Source organism: Canis lupus, chromosome 15 (genome assembly GCF_011100685.1).
Source record: "Canis lupus familiaris isolate Mischka breed German Shepherd chromosome 15, alternate assembly UU_Cfam_GSD_1.0, whole genome shotgun sequence".
In the NCBI taxonomy this organism is placed as follows: Eukaryota; Metazoa; Chordata; class Mammalia; order Carnivora; family Canidae; genus Canis; species Canis lupus.
In genome coordinates, this window is record NC_049236.1 from 40,663,031 (window position 1) to 40,683,330 (window position 20,300).

At 39.3% G+C, this 20,300-nt stretch overlaps 1 protein-coding gene and 1 long non-coding RNA gene across 2 annotated transcripts in view; one reads left to right on the forward strand and one right to left on the reverse strand.

Moving 5' to 3' along the window:
* Window positions 1–17,988, forward strand: part of UTP20 (UTP20 small subunit processome component) — a 96,537-nt gene extending 78,549 nt beyond the window's left edge. Inside the window, exons 46-62 of the mRNA XM_038558807.1 lie at window positions 1,357–1,523; window positions 2,108–2,249; window positions 3,126–3,242; window positions 4,578–4,748; window positions 5,001–5,132; window positions 5,604–5,714; window positions 7,560–7,639; window positions 8,083–8,152; window positions 8,272–8,454; window positions 9,313–9,444; window positions 9,940–10,072; window positions 11,486–11,673; window positions 12,441–12,512; window positions 14,734–15,003; window positions 15,188–15,314; window positions 16,624–16,769; window positions 17,045–17,988. Of these exons, the coding sequence (XP_038414735.1) occupies window positions 1,357–1,523; window positions 2,108–2,249; window positions 3,126–3,242; window positions 4,578–4,748; window positions 5,001–5,132; window positions 5,604–5,714; window positions 7,560–7,639; window positions 8,083–8,152; window positions 8,272–8,454; window positions 9,313–9,444; window positions 9,940–10,072; window positions 11,486–11,673; window positions 12,441–12,512; window positions 14,734–15,003; window positions 15,188–15,314; window positions 16,624–16,769; window positions 17,045–17,200 (2,397 nt within the window). The 3' untranslated portion in view covers window positions 17,201–17,988. The remainder of the gene's footprint in view (window positions 1–1,356; window positions 1,524–2,107; window positions 2,250–3,125; window positions 3,243–4,577; window positions 4,749–5,000; window positions 5,133–5,603; window positions 5,715–7,559; window positions 7,640–8,082; window positions 8,153–8,271; window positions 8,455–9,312; window positions 9,445–9,939; window positions 10,073–11,485; window positions 11,674–12,440; window positions 12,513–14,733; window positions 15,004–15,187; window positions 15,315–16,623; window positions 16,770–17,044) is intronic.
* On the reverse strand, window positions 214–13,992 carry LOC111090062. The gene is made up of 3 exons (XR_005370679.1): window positions 11,698–13,992; window positions 4,795–4,883; window positions 214–1,503 (listed from the first exon to the last, which is right to left on the reverse strand). It is a non-coding gene; the product is annotated as an uncharacterized LOC111090062 (long non-coding RNA).
* Window positions 17,989–20,300: the final 2,312 nt, after the last annotated feature.

Here is a 20,300-nt window from a genome sequence, read left to right on the forward strand (position 1 = left end):
TTCTTTTTTTTTTTTTTTTTTTAATTTTTATTTATTTATGATAGTCACAGAGAGAGAGAGAGAGAGAGAGAGAGAGGCAGAGACACAGGCAGAGGGAGAAGCAGGCTCCATGCACCGGGAGCCCGATGTGGGATTCGATCCCGAGTCTCCAGGATCGCGCCCTGGGCCAAAGGCAGGCGCCAAACCGCTGCGCCACCCAGGGATCCCTCCAGGTGAATTTTATAGCTGAGTCAAGTCAGCAGCTAGAACACAGCTTTTGGTGGAGTCACATTGCTACTCCCAGGTTGCTGTCAATGCCAGATCTTCTCCCTCTTGACAGTGGTTGAACATGTATTATGTTCTGAGCACTGTGTTTCATTATCACTTCTAATCCACACAACCACTCTGAGATCAGTAGTATATCCATCTAACTAACAGATAAGAAAATACGGGTTCAGAAAGATAGAAGATTCGTGGATAAGTAGGAAGGTAAGGATTTAGTCGTAGATCTTTCTGTTCCAAAGTTCTGCACTGTTTTCATTCTGCCTCCTATTGGGTGGAGACTATAGTTTACTTACCTTCATAATGTTCTCTGCCTGATGCAGGGGTGGTCATTCAATAAATGTTATTAATTCCTTTTATTACAATTTTATGTACTAAAACTAGCACTATTTAATGACATAAATTAGCCATAATTCCAAATGTTTTGGTGTGAGATTAACTCCATAATTGTTCCTAGAATGCATTAATCTTACTAAACCTAAGAATGTTAGCTATGTTTTGAGGATGAAAAAGAGTCAACAGAGCATATGAATCTTCTGTGTATATTATCAAATCCCTCCAAGGTAATGAAAGTAAGTAATACTGTGTCCTGTGGGAAGCAAATAAAGTGCTGAGGTTTCTTTTGGGGTTGATGGTCCTAGATTGCCATTGAGTTCCTCTGATTTGGCCCAATTACTAATATCCAACCCTGAGGCGTGGCCATTTCAGCACTTTATTAGCATGGTTTCAGAGGAGTAGTGACTGAATCTTGTCACTGTCGTATATGTGTGTGTGTTTGCCTGTGATGCATGAGGAGAGTGACATCTTCCAAGTGTCACATCAGATCTCCAGCCCTAGATCCTCAGGTGTCTCCAGCAGAGAGCATAGGAGGGAGTGCAAGAAATCCCCAGGCTGTAGACAGTGGTTGTCTCTGGGATTGATGTTACATGTAGATTAATACTTTGTATGCTCTGTTTGAAATTTCTTATTAAGAATGTTTCTTTTTTAATTAGGAAAAAATATTAAAAAGCAAATGTCTGTTTTAAAAACTACCATTACAACAAATGAAAATGCAGTTCTGTATCACCTCAGCCTGATTTTTATGTTTGCCTTTAGGTCTTACAAAATACCACAAGTTTAAAACTGGCCCGGAAGGTTCATGAAACCTTGCGCCGAATCATCGCAGGATTAATTGTGAATCAAGAAATGACAGCAGAATCCATCCTGTTGCTCAGTTATGGTTTGGTCAGTGAAAATCTCCCCCTGTTAACAGAGAAAGAAAAGTAAGTTTGAAAGAAAAAAAAAGTTATCCTTAAGTACTTGCTTCTGATAAACCATTCAGTTCTTATTTACTCGTAAGTGGATGAATTTAGTAATTCACCTTAGTTGCATATCTGAGTTTTAAGATGGTACTGCTTTCTGGTGTTTGGGCTAAAGTCCTTCTAAGTGATAAATTTCATCTTGAGACCTTTTTGTTTTATTTATTGAATCAAAGTTAGGATAGATTTTAAATATACACCTTTTGCTCTGATTAAACAGATATTTAGACCTTCAAAGGTTTTTAAAATACCTTCCTTTGGATTTTGCTTCTGGGTTGGCTTATGTTTTCAAAAACCAAAGGAAGTATCCCCTCACTGTTCATCTTAATTTAAATGCATGCTCATCAGTATGATCTCTTTCTGGAGTTGTTCTACGCCCTTGATGAACAACCTGATAATCTCTGTGTTTCATGGTTAAAGGAGAGAAAAAGCCCACAGTGCACAGCACGTTACTTAGTGCTGGGCTGCAGTCAGCAGACAGGGCAGCGGGGACTTGTTGGAACGCAGCTACAGGATTCCTCTCCCTATCTTTCCTTTGTGGTTGACAGAAACCCAGCAGCCCCTACAGCGGACCCACGCCTTCCACCCCAGAGCTGTCTTCTGCTGCCCCCAACTCCAGCGCGAGGTGGGCAGAAAGCTGTTGTGAGCAGGAAAACCAACATGCACATATTTATTGAGTCTGGGCTTCGGGTAAGAATTAACCCTAAGGTGCAATTTGCTGCCCATGGGGGAGTGCCTTTTAATCCTCTGCTAAATTTCCAGTCCCGTTCATTTCCACTCTAATTGCCTTACTATAAATAAATCATAGGATTTTTTTATTTAAAAAGGTGTGTCGATCCATTTACCATTCCTTCTTTCTAATACTTCCTTTGATGCTCTACCTGTCTCAGAATTAATGATTCTGACCTAACATTTATGGGTTCACTACTGTTTTGCTCATGGACTTCTCTAAATTGATTTTAATTTTTTTTTAAAAAATATGTGAGCTTCTAAAAACACAAATTTGATCATTTCTTTCCTTTAAAACCCTTCACTGGCTCCCATTTTTCCCGAGAACCCAGACTTTCATCCGGTCTGTAAGGGCGTAGCCTCCTGTCATACCACTGCAACACCCATCCCTGCCACACTGGCTTCATTTCAGGTCTGTGGTCCCCATCTCCTCCGACTCCGAGACCTTACCACCTGCTCCTCCCTCCACCTGGATTCCACAGGTCCCCAAGCTCACTGCCTTTACAGCTAACAGTTAGCTAGTCTGTCTTCCTGGCTGAGCTCCATCAGCAGGGGCCCTGCTCATCTTGATCGCTGCTGTGTCCTATATTGCGGAGCCAGTGCCTAAGTAAATGCTGAGGAATCACTTGGTAAATGAACTTGGCATCTCAGCTCCACTGTGAGCTCCCTCTTTCTTCATTTACTGACAGTCTCCCAGGTCCTTTCCCAATACCTTCAAAATTTTTGTCACCTCATACAGAAGCATCTTAACATGTTACGTGGGTCTCTTCAAATCATTTCACTTGTACCCAACTCCATTTGGTCTCCTGGCATAAAATATTGTTTTGAATCTTTTAGCTGCTGCATCTGAGTCTGAAGACTTCCAAGATCAAGTCTTCAAGTGAACCTGTTCTGGAAATGTTGGATCCTTTTGTCTCTCTTCTCATAGACTGCCTTGTCTCCGTGGATGTGAAGGTGAGCTTCTGTTCTTTGACAAGAGCTATGTTGTGCAAAATCTCCAGAACTTCTAGGCTTGTGCTTCACAAGATGATTGAGTTTTTAGAGATTATTCCCTGCATTACATTCCTTCCCATTGTAATAATCCAATATATTTGGATAGTCTTTAACAGTTTTACCAGCCCTGGAATGTACATTATTTACTCCATTTAATCCTCACGGTAGTGTTATGAAGGTGAGTAGTGGGGTCCCCCTGTCAGCACTAATTCTTTTTATCATCCTTGATGCTGCTACCCGCCACAGCTGTGAATCCTTGTAACGACCCATGAGGCACATATTATGAAGGTTTCTGTTTTTTCAACATGAAAACTAGGCTTTAGGCTAAGTGACTTGGCCAGATGACAGATCTGGTACATGAGCCAGACTCCAGAGCCTGCACAACTCCCATTTCCTGATTGCCTGTCTTACAGTGAAGATGCCAGGAGGTTAAGTAACATCTCTGTAGTCAAATAGGGAAGAAACTGCAGAGCTTGGATTTGAGCCCTGGCCTTTGTGACTCCTAAAGCCTTTCCTCTGTGTTTTCATCTGATTCAGCCCAAGACCGTTACAGCCACCAGAGCAGCATGAGTCTGTTAGGTAGAGCTGAACTAGGTGAACTAGCTGATCTCAGCAATCTCTAAGGTCCCAGCATATGTTTTTCATATTTTTTGCACAGCACTTAGCTATTTGGAATTCCGCAGTGTATTATTCCTCTGCTTGATTTCAGAGCCAGCTCTCTGCTCCTTAAATAGTGGAATGGTATAGGGCACCTGTCTTCCATTGGTAGAGCATGCAACTCTTGATCTCCAGGTCTTGGTTTCAAGCTCCACATTGGGTGTGGAGCCTACTTAATAAAATTTTAAAAATTAAAAAAAAAATAGGGAGATGAGATTCTATCTTTATATTTTTAATACTTAGAATGTCTTACATGCATATGTTTAGAATGGTTACAGTGCCATTCTAGAAAAAGAAAAGTCCTTTATAATGTATTTTCCACACACAAAACAAAGTTGATAAAATTGACCAACCCAGCCAGTCATTTACTCCTAAGAGTAAGAATACAGTGACCACTTTTTCTTATTTGCTTGCAATATATCTTTCCTTGCTATGGAGAAGCAATAAGTTCTATCACAGAGACTAGAAAACCTCCTTATCCTCTTACATGTTTGGTACAGTTCTTCCAGCCTGCGTTGGGCAAAGTATTTTACTCTTTCAACTTGATCACTTTTAGAATCTACACAGCCTTGGGTTCGGGTGTTGGGTTATTGGGTTTGGTCACTACATAAGTTGATTGGTTTTATTTTTGTTTTTCAGGTGATCACAGGTGCTTTACAATGCCTGATCTGGGTCATGAGGTTCCCTCTGCCTTCCATAGAAACAAAAGCAGAACAGCTGACCAAACACCTTTTCCTGTTGCTGAAGGACTATGCAAAACTGGGAGCTGCCAGGGGCCAGAACTTCCACCTGGTAGTAAATTGTTTCAAGGTGAGGTATTTTCAATTGTGCATAAAATAGCCAGGACGAGAATTACCATCAGAGTCATAGTTGTCCCCATTGTCCTTTGTGGTCTAAGTCAAAATTTTTTCCAGATTAATTTGCTAAGGGCAGAAGGTTGGTATCCTGTGTAAAAAAAAACAAAAAAAACAAAACACTGATGTTGTATTAAGTCCATACCATTTCAATGGATCTTCATTTGTAGGATGTCCTGGCTATTAACCTCACTATTGTAATTTGCAGTGTGTGACCATACTTGTCAAGAAAGTGAAATCTTACCAGATAACCGAAAAGCAGCTTCAAGTTCTACTAGCATATGCTGAGGAAGACATTTATGATTCTTCAAGGCAGGCCACTGCATTTGGTCTTCTTAAGGTATGGTGTCAGCAGAATGTTTATGAGTCTCAGGGTAGATACTTAGAATAATGTGGGACACAGTGTTTTGACTAGCTTTAGATTCCCAAACTTAACTTATAAACATTGTTATGATTTTGGTGGATTTTAATTATAAGCTAGTATATCTAATTATTAAACTGAACATGAACTCTCTATTAACACTTCCAGAGACTTATACAAAAATATAGGAAAATAAATAGAGGTTAAAAAATATTTCATGTTTGTAGTTATTGTATTGGACATTTAAGTTTTTTTTTCCCTTTTTTATTGTAAAATATATATAAAACCTAAAATTCAATGATCTTAAATATTTTTAAGGATATGTTATTTTTCTTTTGGAGATTACTTTCATTATTTTTGAAGCTGCCTATGACTGCCTTAACATCAGGCTGGCTTACACCCATCTGCAGTAGAACAGGAAATGAGATGTCTTTTCCTTTTGTATTTTAGGCCATTTTATCCAGAAAGTTATTGGTCCCGGAAATCGATGATGTCATTCGGAAAGTATCCAAGTTGGCAATTTCTGCACAAAGTGAACCTGTCAGAGTCCAGTGCAGACAGGTTTGTGGAGAGACCTTATTCCCATAGGAAGGGCTGGGTCCTGTCTTCTCTGGTTTTTAGAAAGAGACATGTCAACACTGCCTGAATTCTGCAGATGATTTTATGTCACATTGTTGCTTTATTCTGAGACTCAGGAACCCATTTACTTACCCAGTGTGAGCAGCAACTCTGCTTTGTCCACAGGGCATTTTCAGTTAACAAAGAGCATTTTGAGTATAGCCCATCACACATGAGATGTCTTAAATGGGTGAAGACATTTGTTTCCCCTTTGCAGCACAGTAGCCTGCACCAAAGGTTTTCCATCTGTGGGTCCAGTAACCAACTAATTGTGCATATAACTGTGTGCCAGGTGCTGCTGGAAAAGCAGTCAAAAAGATTCCTATAGTCTCTATCAGTGAAATTTTTACAAGAGACAAGCACAAAGCAAAAAGTCCACAGTTAAAATTACAGACATCCTAAGTGCCCGGAGGGGGAAAGCACTGTCATATTTCATCTTTTACAAGACACACCATTATTTAGAGAAAGAAAAAAATCTATGACATAGTGGTAAGATGCCATCAGTTTTAAGACATTTTCTAATTTCAGATATATTAAAATGTGAAAAACTGTGCTCAGAATTGAGAAAATATGGGAGCACATATGATGGTTGAGGACCACCTTAGTGTTAGAATCGGGGAGGGCTTTCCTGAGGACTGGCCTGTAAGGAAGATTAAGGCTTAGCTCTCTAGGGGAAGGGGGTAGCCAATGCCTAAGGAGGATAAAACTTGAGATCGATCAGGGTCTCACTTATTGGAGGAGCTAAATGAAGGTGGGGAAGGGAGCCCTTATGGTCTTGTTAAATATTTTGGGGCTTTATTCTGATAGCAATCCCTAAAATTGAGGGAGGAGAGTGACATGAGCAGATGTGTATTTTTACATTTGTTCACCTATGATTATATGAGTGCACATCACACCCAGGAGGTGGAAAGGTCTGAATGGGAAATATGAACTTGGGATTGAAGGAAGGTGTGGGCTCCCAAGGAAGCCACGTTGGAAAGGGAGGAGCATGTCTCTAGAGAAAGTCTCCTTGAATAATGTTAGGAAGAGTGAGGGCCAGCTAGCACTTACTAAGCACTAGCTGTGTGCCCAGCACTTTATATACATGACTTCTGTTTGTAGTTACCTTCCGAAGAAATGGTATCCCCATTTTATGGCTGGGAAGAAACAGGCCTTAAAGTTTCATGATGTGCCTCAGTTCTTGCAGTTTATTAATAGAGGAGGCTGACTAGTATGATGGCTTGAAAGCAGAGACTTTGGACTAGGCATGGAATTCTGGCATTGTCACCTGAGCGAGTTACTTACCTCTCTGCGCAAGCATCGTTCTCTTGGTCTGTAAAATGGGGTTAATATCCCCTGTCTTCCAGTGGAGTGATGACCATTAACTGAGAAACACTTAGCACAGTGCTTGGCATATAGAAGATATTTAATTAATGAAATAGTTACTATTCTCAGTATTAACTTTACCCCCATTGTCATTCAAGGGGAAATGCAGGGTTAAACCGTAGTCCACACTGAGTCCACCACACGATACCCTATGGGAGAGAGGTGTTTCCTACATGTGAGCTAAGTTTTGGAGCCCAAAACAACCATGCCAGTGGTAGGCCAGCATTTAGTCTTAAGCAGGCATGCGGGGCAGGACCTGAGTAAGTGAGGTCAGAGGAGAAAGGAGAAGTGCACAGTTGACTCAGAAGGCAAGCTTCACCTGGTTGATCACTCTAGGGAAGTGTGTCTCAAAGCAGGTTAGGAAGCAGGAATCCTGGAGACAGACAAGAGCCAAGTAATCATCTGTGTGACTTCTGTTTCTAGGTTTTTCTGAAATACATTCTTGACTATCCCCTGGGTGACAAATTGAGACCAAACTTGGAATTCATGCTTGCTCAACTGAAGTAAGTTTAAGCCATAAACTACACCCAGGCAGAGGGTTAGTAACCTCTCTCATTTTAACGTGGCAGCCATTTGAAAGTGACAAATCAATCCTAAACATAATGGCACCTTCTCTAAGGGTATTACGATGTGCGTCATTGACTTGATTGTCCAATGATATGCATGACTTCATATGACAATTCTGTAGGTTGCTTTTCAAATTCAGTTTGAGCACTGATTTTCATTAGAGTCTACTTAAAGAGAATGGTAAAAAAAAAATCTAACATTTACATTCAAAGCTTCGTAGTAGCATGATATGTATATAAAAGCATTAAAATTGGGAAAATGGGAGTTTTTTCCACTTTTTAAGAAATAGATGGATGCCCTGAAACAATGTTTAAAAGTTTTTCAAGAATTACTGGTAAATTTAAGATACTAACAAGTCTGTCTCATGTTCTTGCCCTAGTTATGAACATGAGACCGGGAGAGAGTCTGCTTTGGAAATGATCTCCTACCTCTTTGACACATTCCCTCAGGTAACTTGAATCACAAACGGTAGCTGTGTTCCCTGGGTGCCTGCAGGCCTCCCATTTGGGCATCTCTGAGAATTCCAGTCTGAGTGTGCTCATAACTTCCTGCTTTTGCTTTCTTTTAGGGGCTGCTCCATGAGAACTGTGGAATGTTCTTTATTCCTCTTTGTCTAATGGTGGTGAACGATGACTCTGCCATGTGCAAAAAGATGGCATCCATGACAATCAAATCTTTACTCAGGAAAATCAACCTTGAGAAAAAAGACTGGCTCTTTGATATGGTTATCACCTGGTTTGGAGCAAAAAAGGTAAAGGTTGCTTTTAGTCATATTTCAATGAAAAGTCTTAGCTTTTGGTGTTCACTTTAAATAAGAATACATATTATACATTGTTGAATTTTTTCAATTTTATTTTTAGTTGATTATGTTAATATATTCTTGCTGGGTGGGGGGAATAGGTAAAATAGGTGGAGAGTAAAGAGTACACTTAGATGAGCACTGAGTAATATATAGAATTGATGAATCAACTCTGTATTGTACACTTAAAACTAAAAACACTGTGTGTTAACTGTACTGGAATTAAAGTAAAAAACTTAATTAAAATATATATATGTATATTCTTATAGTAAAATTCCAGGACATATAAGTTATATAGAGTAACAAAAATCTCATGATATAGTCCATGATCGTCAGCCAATTACACGGCTACATGAGTGGATCATGAATATTTTTGTTTTCAATTTTGCTTATTCAGGTAATGAAATATCATTCTATTAATGATTATATACAGTAATAAATTTAGAATGGGAGTGGGGGTACTGTATGAAATTTATTTCCATTTTTTTAATTAAAATTTTATTATTGAGGTATAATTGACATACAATGTTATATTAGTTCAGGTATACAATATAATGATTCAGCAATTCTGTACATTACTTGGTACTCACAATGATTTTTGGGGGGGAGGGAATGTTAATTATGGATAATGGTGAGTTCCATTTTTTTTAATTATAATCTTGGGTATGAGTATTTCTCCATATTTTTCATGTTGGCCACCGATGACCCATAATATTGAGGACAGAGTCATGCCCACCTTCATTTTGTACTTTCTGTAAATGGCCTCTCAAGTTGTATTAACATTGTCTTCTGGTGGTTTATTTTTGGTAGAGCTTAAATAGACAGCTGGCTGCCCTCATCTGTGGCTTGTTTGTGGAAAGTGAAGGAGTCTCTTTTGAGAGAAGACTTGGAACTGTTCTTCCCATGATTGAAAAGGAAATTGATCCTGAAAACTTTAAAGATGTAAGTAATTTGCCAGAGAATAAAACTTTTGCTTATTTTTATAGTTTAACCTAAGGTGACTTAGCTAATAAATATTTGTGTTCAAAAAATATTTACTAACGAAGCCAAGAATTTATAGTACAGTTGGGTCTTCATTTTAAATGAGGTTTAAGTTAAGTTATCTTCTGCAGTACATGAAGATCGAAATTTCTGCAGCATGGTGATTTCACAGCCTACCACCACCCACTCTGAACATTTAGTAGCATCTGGAGACATTTTTGTTTGTCACAAATGGAGGGTAGAAGGTGCCGTTAGCATCTAGTGGGGCAGAGGCCAGGATGCTGCAGATCATCCCACAGTGCACAGGGCAGGTCCCCACAGCACAACAAAGAATTATCTGACCCAAAATGTCCATTGATGTTGAGACACTTTGGTATAAATTTACATGCTGGAGTAAAAACAGCCATCATAGACTTTGAAATTGTCTTGATTGATTTCTGTCCATCCTGTTTTTAGATCATGGAGGAGACTGAAGAAAAAGCTGCAGATCGCCTTCTGTTTAGTTTTCTTACATTGATTAGTAAACTCATCAAGGAATGTAATATTATTCAGTTTACCAAGCCCTCTGAGACGTTGAATAAAATCTGGAGTAAGTGTTTCCTTTTTAACTTAAATATAAAAACATACTAGTTGTGATAGAATTATTGAAAACAGTTTTGATAAATTAGCATATGAATATTTAGAAAGTATATAATGTCAAGGGAAAAGTCCATAAGAGAAAGATTTAAAAGACTCTTTCAAATTAATTACAGTGAAAATGTTTCTTGACTACACAAGTAATATATTTCATTTATAAAAGAAGGAATATTAATTATGGGAAAGTAAAAGAGGAAAAAAGTTTCTCAAGAGTCCTCCTTGCTGCTTGGTAATAATTTGGTATTTATTTCCATCCAGTCTGTCTTTTGTTAAATAGACATAGGGTTCTGTAAACAGGCTACATAATTCCACATAAACTCTCATATATTGTTTGTACCTAAATAAGAATATCATCGTACCGTAACACACTTAGTAGGTAGTTTTCTTAAAATGGCTATAAATAGCCTCCCATGCAAATGTGCCGTGATTAGTAAACCGTTTAACCTCTATGTGACATTTAAATTATTAATATCACTCTTTAAATGAAAAATAAGATCCTAATATTTTTAACTTAACATATTCAATTTTGATTAGTCAGTAGGAAATAGACTTTGGAATGAATGCTTTAAGTACCCAGCTGTTTTAAGAGAATTCAGGGTTCATTGAGAAGTCCTACAGTTACTAAGTTACTATAATAAGCCTACTGTGGGTATGACTCCACCGAGCCATGGCCACATTATTACAAAATACACAAAGAACAAAAGTAAAACCCTGTTAATGAAATAAAGCAGCATAGACTAAAACTCAGATATGCCATAGTTTTCCAGAATTTTAATCATGTTCCCTAAAACCCACAAGGTTTTCAAAGTGGCCACGTAACACAGGAGTACAAGCTTGGGGCCAGCCAGGTCAAGCTGGGGCCCAGGCCTGGTTCTGCCTGTTAAAGCACGGCACCTCACCTGGCCCATTGTCTAAGATTCCTTACCTGAGAAATGGACTGGATAAGTCTAATGTTACAGAACTGGTGTGGGGTCTAAACAAAATAATGTATGTAGCACACTTAGCCCCGTGCTTGGCACAGAGAAAGCCTCAAGAAATGATGACTTCCCCCCGATTTCAATAATTACTAGAAACAAGCGTGTGCCTTCATACGTATTTATATTACTTAATTTAGAACTCATAAATGTCACAGCCACCTTATCTCCCTTGGGCCTGAAACTAATTCTGATGGAACTGGTGTTTTTAGGCTTACTCATACTTCTGTCACTCACCATGTTAGGAGCTGCTTATCTGGTGGTTTTCGGTTTCTCACCACCTCACCTCTCCCTAGCTCCAAGCAGATAATAGATAATGCCTACGCTAATCATGTTTACCACCAAAGAGTCAGGAGAGCTAAGATACTGAAGGTGCATCTTGGTTCCCTTAGGTTATGTGCACTGTCACCTGAGACATCCACACAGCTGGGTGTGGCTCACTGCGGCCCAGATTTTTGGATTACTCTTCGCCTCTTGCCAACCAGAGGAACTTATTAGAAAACAGAAGACCAAAAAAACTAAAAAGAAACTCTCAGTACCCGTAGCAGTAAGATTTCTAACAAATGACCTTGAACAAAAGGTAAGGTTTCCCTAAAACTTTTACCTTTCTTTGAGGTCGGTGTGGGATGTTCATTCTGCTTCTTGTAACCGTCTTGGGGTTGGCCCTCGGCAGAAACTCTTACATCTGACTTGTTGCACATGGATCCTATAGGAGTAGTGGGCACTAGAGAAGGGTGGGCCTCAAGGCCAAGGCTTTCCAAAGAGAATTTGTAAACTGTCAGTCTTATTTAGAACATTCATCTTCTATGATTTGTTTTTTGTTTTTTTGTTTTTGTTTTTTTTTTACCGCTTCAGATTATCAGTACTAAAAAAAATACATATTTTTAAATGAAATTGATATTGTCTGTCCTGCCTTGTAAATGAGATCATGTTCATGGAAATGTTAGAGACCATGTTATATCCATCTTGGATTTCCTGGGGCCTAAAACAATGCGTGACTCATAGTGGCAACTCCGTAAACACTGAATGAGAAGATGGAAGGGAAGTAAAGAAGGAAAAAAATATATTAGGATGTTGTCAAGTTTTCTACTGATAACCTGAGGGATTATCTGTATTGCCCCAGAGCTTGAAAGTATTCCCCCTTTTGGGGGCGGGTGGGGCTAATGTACTTGGGGCAGGTAGAAGGAAACAGTGACAGTTTCTTTCTGGTCGTGGAACTCCCTTCTCCAGACCTATACAAGTCAAAATCTAGCACCTAGTTTACTATAATGGTTAGTGACTTGGAGTTTTTAAGAACAATGAGAAATGCCTGCATTGTGTCTGCCAATGTCCACTTTGTTTTCACAGATGAAAAGTATCTCCCTAGCCTCTTGCCATCAGTTGCATTCCAAATTCTTAGATCAGTCTCTAGGAGAGCAGGTGAGTAGCATCCTCCTGGTTGAATAGAAAGGATCTAGTCTCCCAAGTCTAGGAATAGGCTTACATTTGGTATTTGTGTATGCTTTTCCTATTCTAATGCTTGGGGAATTAAATGAAATACAGACATACACTGAAATACATGTTCACTTGTGACATAAATCTCATCAGCACTTGGGTCCCTGTTGAGGTTACTCTTGGCTCCATTTAAAATTCCCAGTGAGAGGCTGTTAATCTTCTCATGTTCAGTTTTAACATCTATCCCACATTGTGACCAAAGCTTTGAAGGGCATTAGTTGCTTGACCGATTGATTGTGATCCTATATTAAACTCTATTACTACATTTCTTTCTCTTACCCCTGGAGCTTGAAGAGAAGGTAATAAAGGTCATGTTACAGGGTGGTCTGAGAATTGTCTGTGGTGAACAGAAGGCAGATAAATCACTAAAAAGTTCCATGTATTTTATATTATAAAATGTAACTATAAGTAAAATGTAAATAGAAGCATTTATAAATGTTCAGTAAATGTAAATTACCTTTGAATAGGGTCTACCGTTCCCTTTATTTTTTTCCTCCTTTGATAAAGCTGTTGGTAGAGATGACACAGATGCAGTGCCTAGTTATGAGCAATGCACTTGATTGTGACTCTTGTCATTATGGACAAGATGGAATGGGAACTAAGTGGATGCTGTATCCAAAGAGTGATCACAAGTAGCATGCCATTAACATTAACCCTAATACTGCCATCACTTTTTACATGAAAATACAGCCTGCTTCATTATATGGCTGGATCAGAGAAAGAACGGAAAGCTGTTCAGTGGATAGCGAAGTGAGACCAAAGAAACCCTGCCTGAGTAGTAGCAGGTGAGGTCTCACATAGTATCAGTCTTGATAGAGGTTGACAGATACAACCATAGAAATTCAGGACAGGAAGGGATTTACTAGTACTGACCTAGGAAGAAAGAAATTATAGAATGTGGTTCACTCCAGTCTTAGGGTGCAGTGGCTGCCATAGGGAACAAGGCCTCCAAAACTGGGACTGTCTTCAGGAAGGCCAAGGTTCCAGGAGAAGGAAATTATAATCTTCACATGAATTCCTGACAGGCTAGCCTCAGATAATGTGCAGGGTTGTGTCCTACATTTGGGGGAAACTCTGGGCACACAGCACCTCTAACAAAGCATCCACGATAGTAAAGGAACTCAAAACCAACGTGGCTTCCTCCTTCTCATAATTAGTGTGAAATACCTATGTCCAAGATTTCATGGATGTCAGAGTTAGGGACCCAGTATTGGGGCCTGTTATTATAAGTCTAAAATTGGTCCCTGGGCTGTTTAACTGGATTAGATGGAATTTGAGATCTGTTTTTAAGAATTTAGGATTAGGGATCCCTGGGTGGTGCAGCGGTTTGGCGCCTGCCTTTGGCCCAGGGCGTGATTCTGGAGATCCGGGATCGAATCCCACGTTGGGCTCCCAGTGCATGGAGCCTGCTTCTCCCTCTGCCTGTGTCTCTGCCTCTCTCTCTCTCTGTGACTATCATAAGTAAATAAAAAAAAAAAAAAAAAAAAAAAAAAAGAATTTAGGATTAAATTCTAAAGACCCTTCAATCCTGACTGACCACTTGTCTTTGGGTGAGTCATTTAATAACTCTGAATCTTGGTTTTCTCTCTTGATAATAGTATTTAATAGTGATATTTTAGAATTAAATTAGAATGTTGTATATACAGTCATTGCTCAATAAATGAAGAGCTTTAATAGAGGAGGGATGAAAAGTCCTCTTAAAAATTGTAACGTATAGGGGGGATGTCTGGGTGGCCTAGTGGTCAAGTGCCTTCAGCCCAGGGCCTGATCCTGGAGACCCAGGATCAAATCCCATGTCCGGCTCCCTGCAGGGAGCCTACTTCTCCCTCTGCCTGTGTCTCTGCGGGTCTCTCATGCATAAATAAATAAAATTTTAAAAAATGTAATGGATAGTCTGGAATAAAATCATGTACTTACTGGTACATTGAAGGTAGATCTAGACCCAGTAGATGAGTTACATGGAAATGGGTTTGGATACAGTATGAGGTAGAACTGAAGATGATCAAAATATAGGACAATCATCAGTTTAATAGTGCAATGCCCAGTTATGGGGTTTTTTCTCTAATTGTAGAACCTATTTTTTCCTAAGCCATATTTATTTCAAAATCAAAGTCCCAATTCCTCCTTTCTCTCCCCTTTTCTAAAGGTTGTTAAGAATTTGTTATTTGTAGCCAAAGTCTTATATTTACTGGAACCTGAATCTGAGGATCAGCAAGGTGAGAGGGAGGAACAAGCAGCTTTAGGAGATGGTGTGGCCAGAGGGTCCTGTGCCGAGGAGACGCTGGACCCTGACAAAAAGGAGACCGAGGCGGCAAAGGATGAGCACAGCAGGCCGGCCACGCTGCTGTGGTTGGTGCAGAGGTTGTCCCGGATCGCGAAGCTGGAGGCTGCCTATTCACCTAGAAACCCCTTAAAGGTACAGTGAGTGCCTCGTGACTCCAGGCGCTGGTTTCTTTATAAAAGCATTCTAGGCGTGTAAGAGCAATCCTCCTGAGTCTCTCAGAAGTTTTAACCCAAAAGGAGACCTTGTTTTCTAAATTGTTTGTATGGCCGCAGTAAGAGAAGCGCCTCAAAGGACCATGAATGATCTGTACTTTCAGAGAACGTGCATCTTTAAGTTTCTTGGCGCTCTAGCCATGGATCTTGGCGCGGACAAGGTGAAGCCGTACCTCCCCGTGATCCTAGCTCCTCTGTTCCGAGAGCTGAACAGCACCTATTCGGACCAGGGTAACTACAGCCTGTCTTTGAAGACGTGCACCTTAGGAACCCTCACTTTTCTCCTCCGTGCTTTCTTTTTCCTTTCTGTCCACCCTCTCTGCCAGAGTTCATTTTAAGAAAACTTGCTAGAGATCAAAACAATCAATAGCAAATGAGGCATATTTTTTCTGTTTGACTGCCTTCTGTGTGCTTCTTCATGTTTAAGAGTGAATGTTTCTCTCCTAAAAGATGCTTTACTCCTAAGCAAAGAAAACTGTACCTGGAGTGGAGGTAGTTCTGAACCTTGGTCTGTGGACAATAATGAACAATATGTCAGAATATTCTCTGTGAATTATAAGGCAAAAGTGTGAGATATTTTCTTTTTCTTTTTTTTTTGGTTGGGGGGGAGAAGACAGCTACAATTTTTTTTTTTTAAATTTGATTTGCCAACATAAAAAAAGTGTAAAGTATTTTTAAAATCTTTTTACTTTTCCTGTTTTTTCATTTTTCTTGCCTGGGTGTTTGATGTCTTTCCTTCCCTGATCCTAAATGGTCTCTTTTGATAATAGGAAAAGAGAGAATTGGGGATTGGAAAGAGAGGGGGTAAAGTAGATATTAAGTTTTAAAATAAAATGAACTGAATGTCAAAGCAGCAGCTATTTTAGTCTTACAACCCTGAGAAAGCAGTGGTCCAGTCCGGGTCGGCTTTGGTTCTCATCACCTAGCATTTATTGAGCAACTGGTGGTTCAGTGGTACAAAGGACCTAGTCGCCATTTTCAAGAAATTTGTGATCTAGAACAGCTCCTGAAATTGAGTACAAAAATCAGTGGGTTATTTGCATTTGGGAGACAGAAGGCAGGGAAGAGTGGGAAAACAAAGATTTTTGTCTCTGAGAAGTCTTTGCTCCCCACCGCCCCCTCAAGAAAAAAAGGTTATGGACACAGCTAAACACCTGTGACCTGTGAATTAGAGACGGCCTAGAGTCACACTTACCTTTCCCCTGTCTGCACAGAGTTGAGCAGGTTAATAAAGAAACCCAAAATGTTTCTGTCTGGTTCTCAAATTAGCATCTTCTGAGCCAGGATTTCTCTGGAAAACAGGCTTCACAGACTGTGGTCTCCTGGCACATCCAGAGGGGTGCTGGCTGGGAGGGTCATGCCCAACACTCTGTTCTCCCATCTCAGAAACGTAGAGCTTGCTTTGAGGTCAGTGTTTAATGCTCAAGTAATAAAAGTGATAATTCTGCAGGAATTTAAATTTTGCATGTTGTTGATTTTAGCAATGTTTAAATGTGTCCTTTCCTCGTGATTATCTCTGATTATTACTCTCTGTGATTAGATCCTTTGCTGAAGAATCTATCCCAGGAAATCATAGAGTTACTCAAAAAGCTGGTTGGGCTTGAGAGCTTCTCCTTAGCCTTTGCCTCTGTACAGAAACAGGCTAATGAGAAAAGGGCACTCCGGAAAAAGAGGAAGGCTTTAGAGGTACGTTTGCCATTTGAAAATGTGGTGTGTTCATTAGACTTAAGTATTTTGAACCAGTATTTTGAATCATGTGTGCATGCATGCATGTGTGTCACGCTTACCCAGGGAAGGAGGAGGGATTGGCTATGTTTGAGATGGGACCTTACAGCTAGGGCTCCACATTCTCCTTAATGGGATTGTGTGCATGTGATATTTAAGTGGCCCATTTCTGCATTTGATTTTTATTGGTTTAACATTTACTTTAAAAGTAATATAAAATTTCTATTTTTTTCAAGTTTGTAACAAATCCTGATATTGCTGCCAAGAAAAAGCTCAAGAAACACAAAAATAAAAGTGAAGCCAAGAAGAGAAAAATAGAGTTCTTGCGTCCAAGCTGTAAGACCAAGAGACAAAAGAGCTACAGCCTGAAAGATTTAGCAATTGTGGAATGATGTGCCCCCTCTACTGATAAAGTATCTCAATTTACCCCAAAGCATGAATTTCTCAGGATATCTGCTGGTCTGAAATCATAGCAGGTTTTATTATTTAAGTTAAACTGGCATATATTGTATATTATACAGTTTAATAGAATCATGCTCAGATTTTTTAAATTAAAACATTTTCATAATTCTACTGTATCTTCACTGTCTAAAAAACGTGACAGTAGTGATAAAAAATTAAGACATTAAAATAGCAAGACAGAATGTAGAAGTTAGAAATAAGTGATTTATAATACTTTTATGGAGAAAACTAGAAAACTTTATTGAAAGGCATTAAAAGAAATCTGCACAAATGGAAAAATAACCATGTTATTTGGACAGGAAGATCTAGTATTTTAAGAAGTTGGATCCCACTTGTTAAAGACCTATCTGTGTAAAATCCCAAGAGCTCTTCATATAATCCTAACAGGCTGATCCTAAAATTTATATTGAAGATTAATTGAAAACAAGTCATGATGCTCTTAAAAATGAGTTTTTAAAAGGGTGAGGAGTTTTCCCTGTCAGATACCAGAAGTAAGTCACAAAAAGTGCTATCTATAGTGAACATGGGTTAAGTTCTACATGAAAGTTAATTTGTGCACATACAGCTGGGGTATGGTGTACAGCATTACAGATAATCAACCTAACAGTGCCCACGCTATAGGATAACTATGAATCAACAGACAGTCCAGTAGAAAAAAGTGTCGAAAGAGAGAAATAGGCATTGCACAGAAGAAAAATAAATGGCCCTTAAACATTAATACTTACCTGATATGGCGATACCAGTTCTTAAATATTAAAATGTACTTAATGTACTAGGTGGTAAGCAGTCACTGCCTTGAGACACGCAAGTGCCACCCTGGCTATGTGAGTCCCTAGATTCCCTACCTCCCCACACCAAAATCACAGGATCAACACCTGGACTAGTGGGGGTCCTCCTGCATCAGCTACGTCTGGCTGTTAAATATTCTCAATCACTCCTGTATTCAACCTCAGTAATTATGAAAATGAAAATTAACATCAGAATGAAATTCCACTTTGAACCTGGTAAGTGGCTGGTAAGGTTGATAAGGCTAGATGCTCGCTAGCTTGGTAAACAAAGGGAACTCCTATAAACAACTTTGAAAGACAGTTTGGCGTTATCTCCTTCATACATATGGTATCTTTGTCTCCATCTACACCTGATGTGGAAGCAATATTCTTTAGTGCTCAATATATTTTGAAGGGGGAGCGGGGAGAAGAATCCATACTATGTGCCGGGCACTTTGCTGACATTTTATTTAGTCCTCATAGTATCCTGAGAGCTGCCTAAAATTGGTTCTTATTTTACAGATAAAGAAACTAAAACTCCAGTTAAATAATTTACCTAAGGGTAACGGGTTGCATGTGGCATAATCAGGATTCACAGCAAGGACTGAAAAAGCCCATGCTTTTTATCAGTTCTAATTATGGAGTCAGAATATAGCATATGGCATAGAAATCAAATGTTCAAATATTCTTGAACTTTAGTATCTGTGTTTTGATGTAGTTGGTCTCAGACAAGAGTTCTCATACTTCCAAGGGGTTTGTAATGTGCCTAAAGCATAAATGTGGTGCGCATCACAGAAGGCTGATTTCAGTTAATTCTAAGTGATTTAAAGTGCATGTACTGCCTTTATGAAAATTTTTAAATAAAAAAATCAGAAATTAACACTAAGGCAATAATCAGAAAGAACAAATATCTCAGGGATATTGAGCACAATTTAGTAAATATTTATTGAGTGCCTACTGTATGCCAAGTGCACCACACTAGATGCAAGGAATACTAACAGTAAATAAGGTATGGTCCCTACCCTCAAGGAACTTACATTTTCACAACTTAAAGTGTATCTCAAGTATTCTAATAACAAATTTCCACCATTCTCTTTTTAATGTGAACACATGACACAGCACATTTACGAACCAGAGTTATAAAACAGAGTACTAGAGCTAAAAGAAACCTTTGATAGGATTTGTCCAATTCTCTTATTTTATGGGGAAAAAAAAAAATAAACTGAAGGAATGGCCACTTGGGCCTAGAACTCATGTGTTCAGATTTTAAGTTTGGAGCTTTTCCCATTTTCAAGGTTCTCCAAAACAATATTCAGTACATTTTTATAAGTATCATTCAAATGCCTGTAACTTACCTATATAGTTGTTTCCTACTAGACAAAGACTTCATAATTTATGTATATTAAAATAAGTGAATGCTTTATTTACCCCATTCTAGTCTTTGTGGTAAAACAGAGACCATGCTCATTCAAGTGCTAGTGTATGCTATGACTTCATGTGTGCTCAGTATTGAAGATGGCAAGAGTTTTATGTCCTGAGCAGCATCTGCCTGCCAGGGCTTCTCTTCCCCCAGGCTTCACAGTGTTCCTAAAGTGCTGCAGTGGGGCCAGGGGGACACTTAGCTACTGAAGTACAAACCCAGCCACTGACGACAAGGGGACCAAAGCCTAGGTCAAAGAGGTACTATTTTCCTTGCTGGCAAACACAACCCACTATCTCAACCACACTCTTACTCTAAGATGCCATAAGATGCCAGGCACCACACTGGATTCTAAGGATAGTAATATGAAACAATCTGTCCTTCAGGAGTGATTTGGAAACTGAAACAATAATTACATGCTAAGTAATATTATAGGTACAGCACTGAGAACACTTGGGCCTAGAAGAAGGTCTCCAAACAAGACTTCAGAGACCAAACTAAGAATGGGTGCTGGGGTATGGGCAAAAAGAGTGAAGTCCCACAGGTGAAAAGACAAAGCCACATTCATTTGATCTGATTGACCAAAGGTATGAAGGAAGAAGCTAGAGGCCAACGTCTGCGAAGACAGTGGCAGGACAGGAAGTGGACCACAGTGTTCCCAGGAACACCAGTGATGGCATCACATTTTTTAACTGCTGGTTGTTTAACTTCAAGATTTCCCCCCAGTGTAAGTAAATACAAGGGACCATATCATATTCTGTCCCCACTGCAGCCAATCCTGTGGTAGACTGGAGAGTTTGAAAAGTTCCTTTGAACATAATTGTTTTTGACCCTATCAGTACG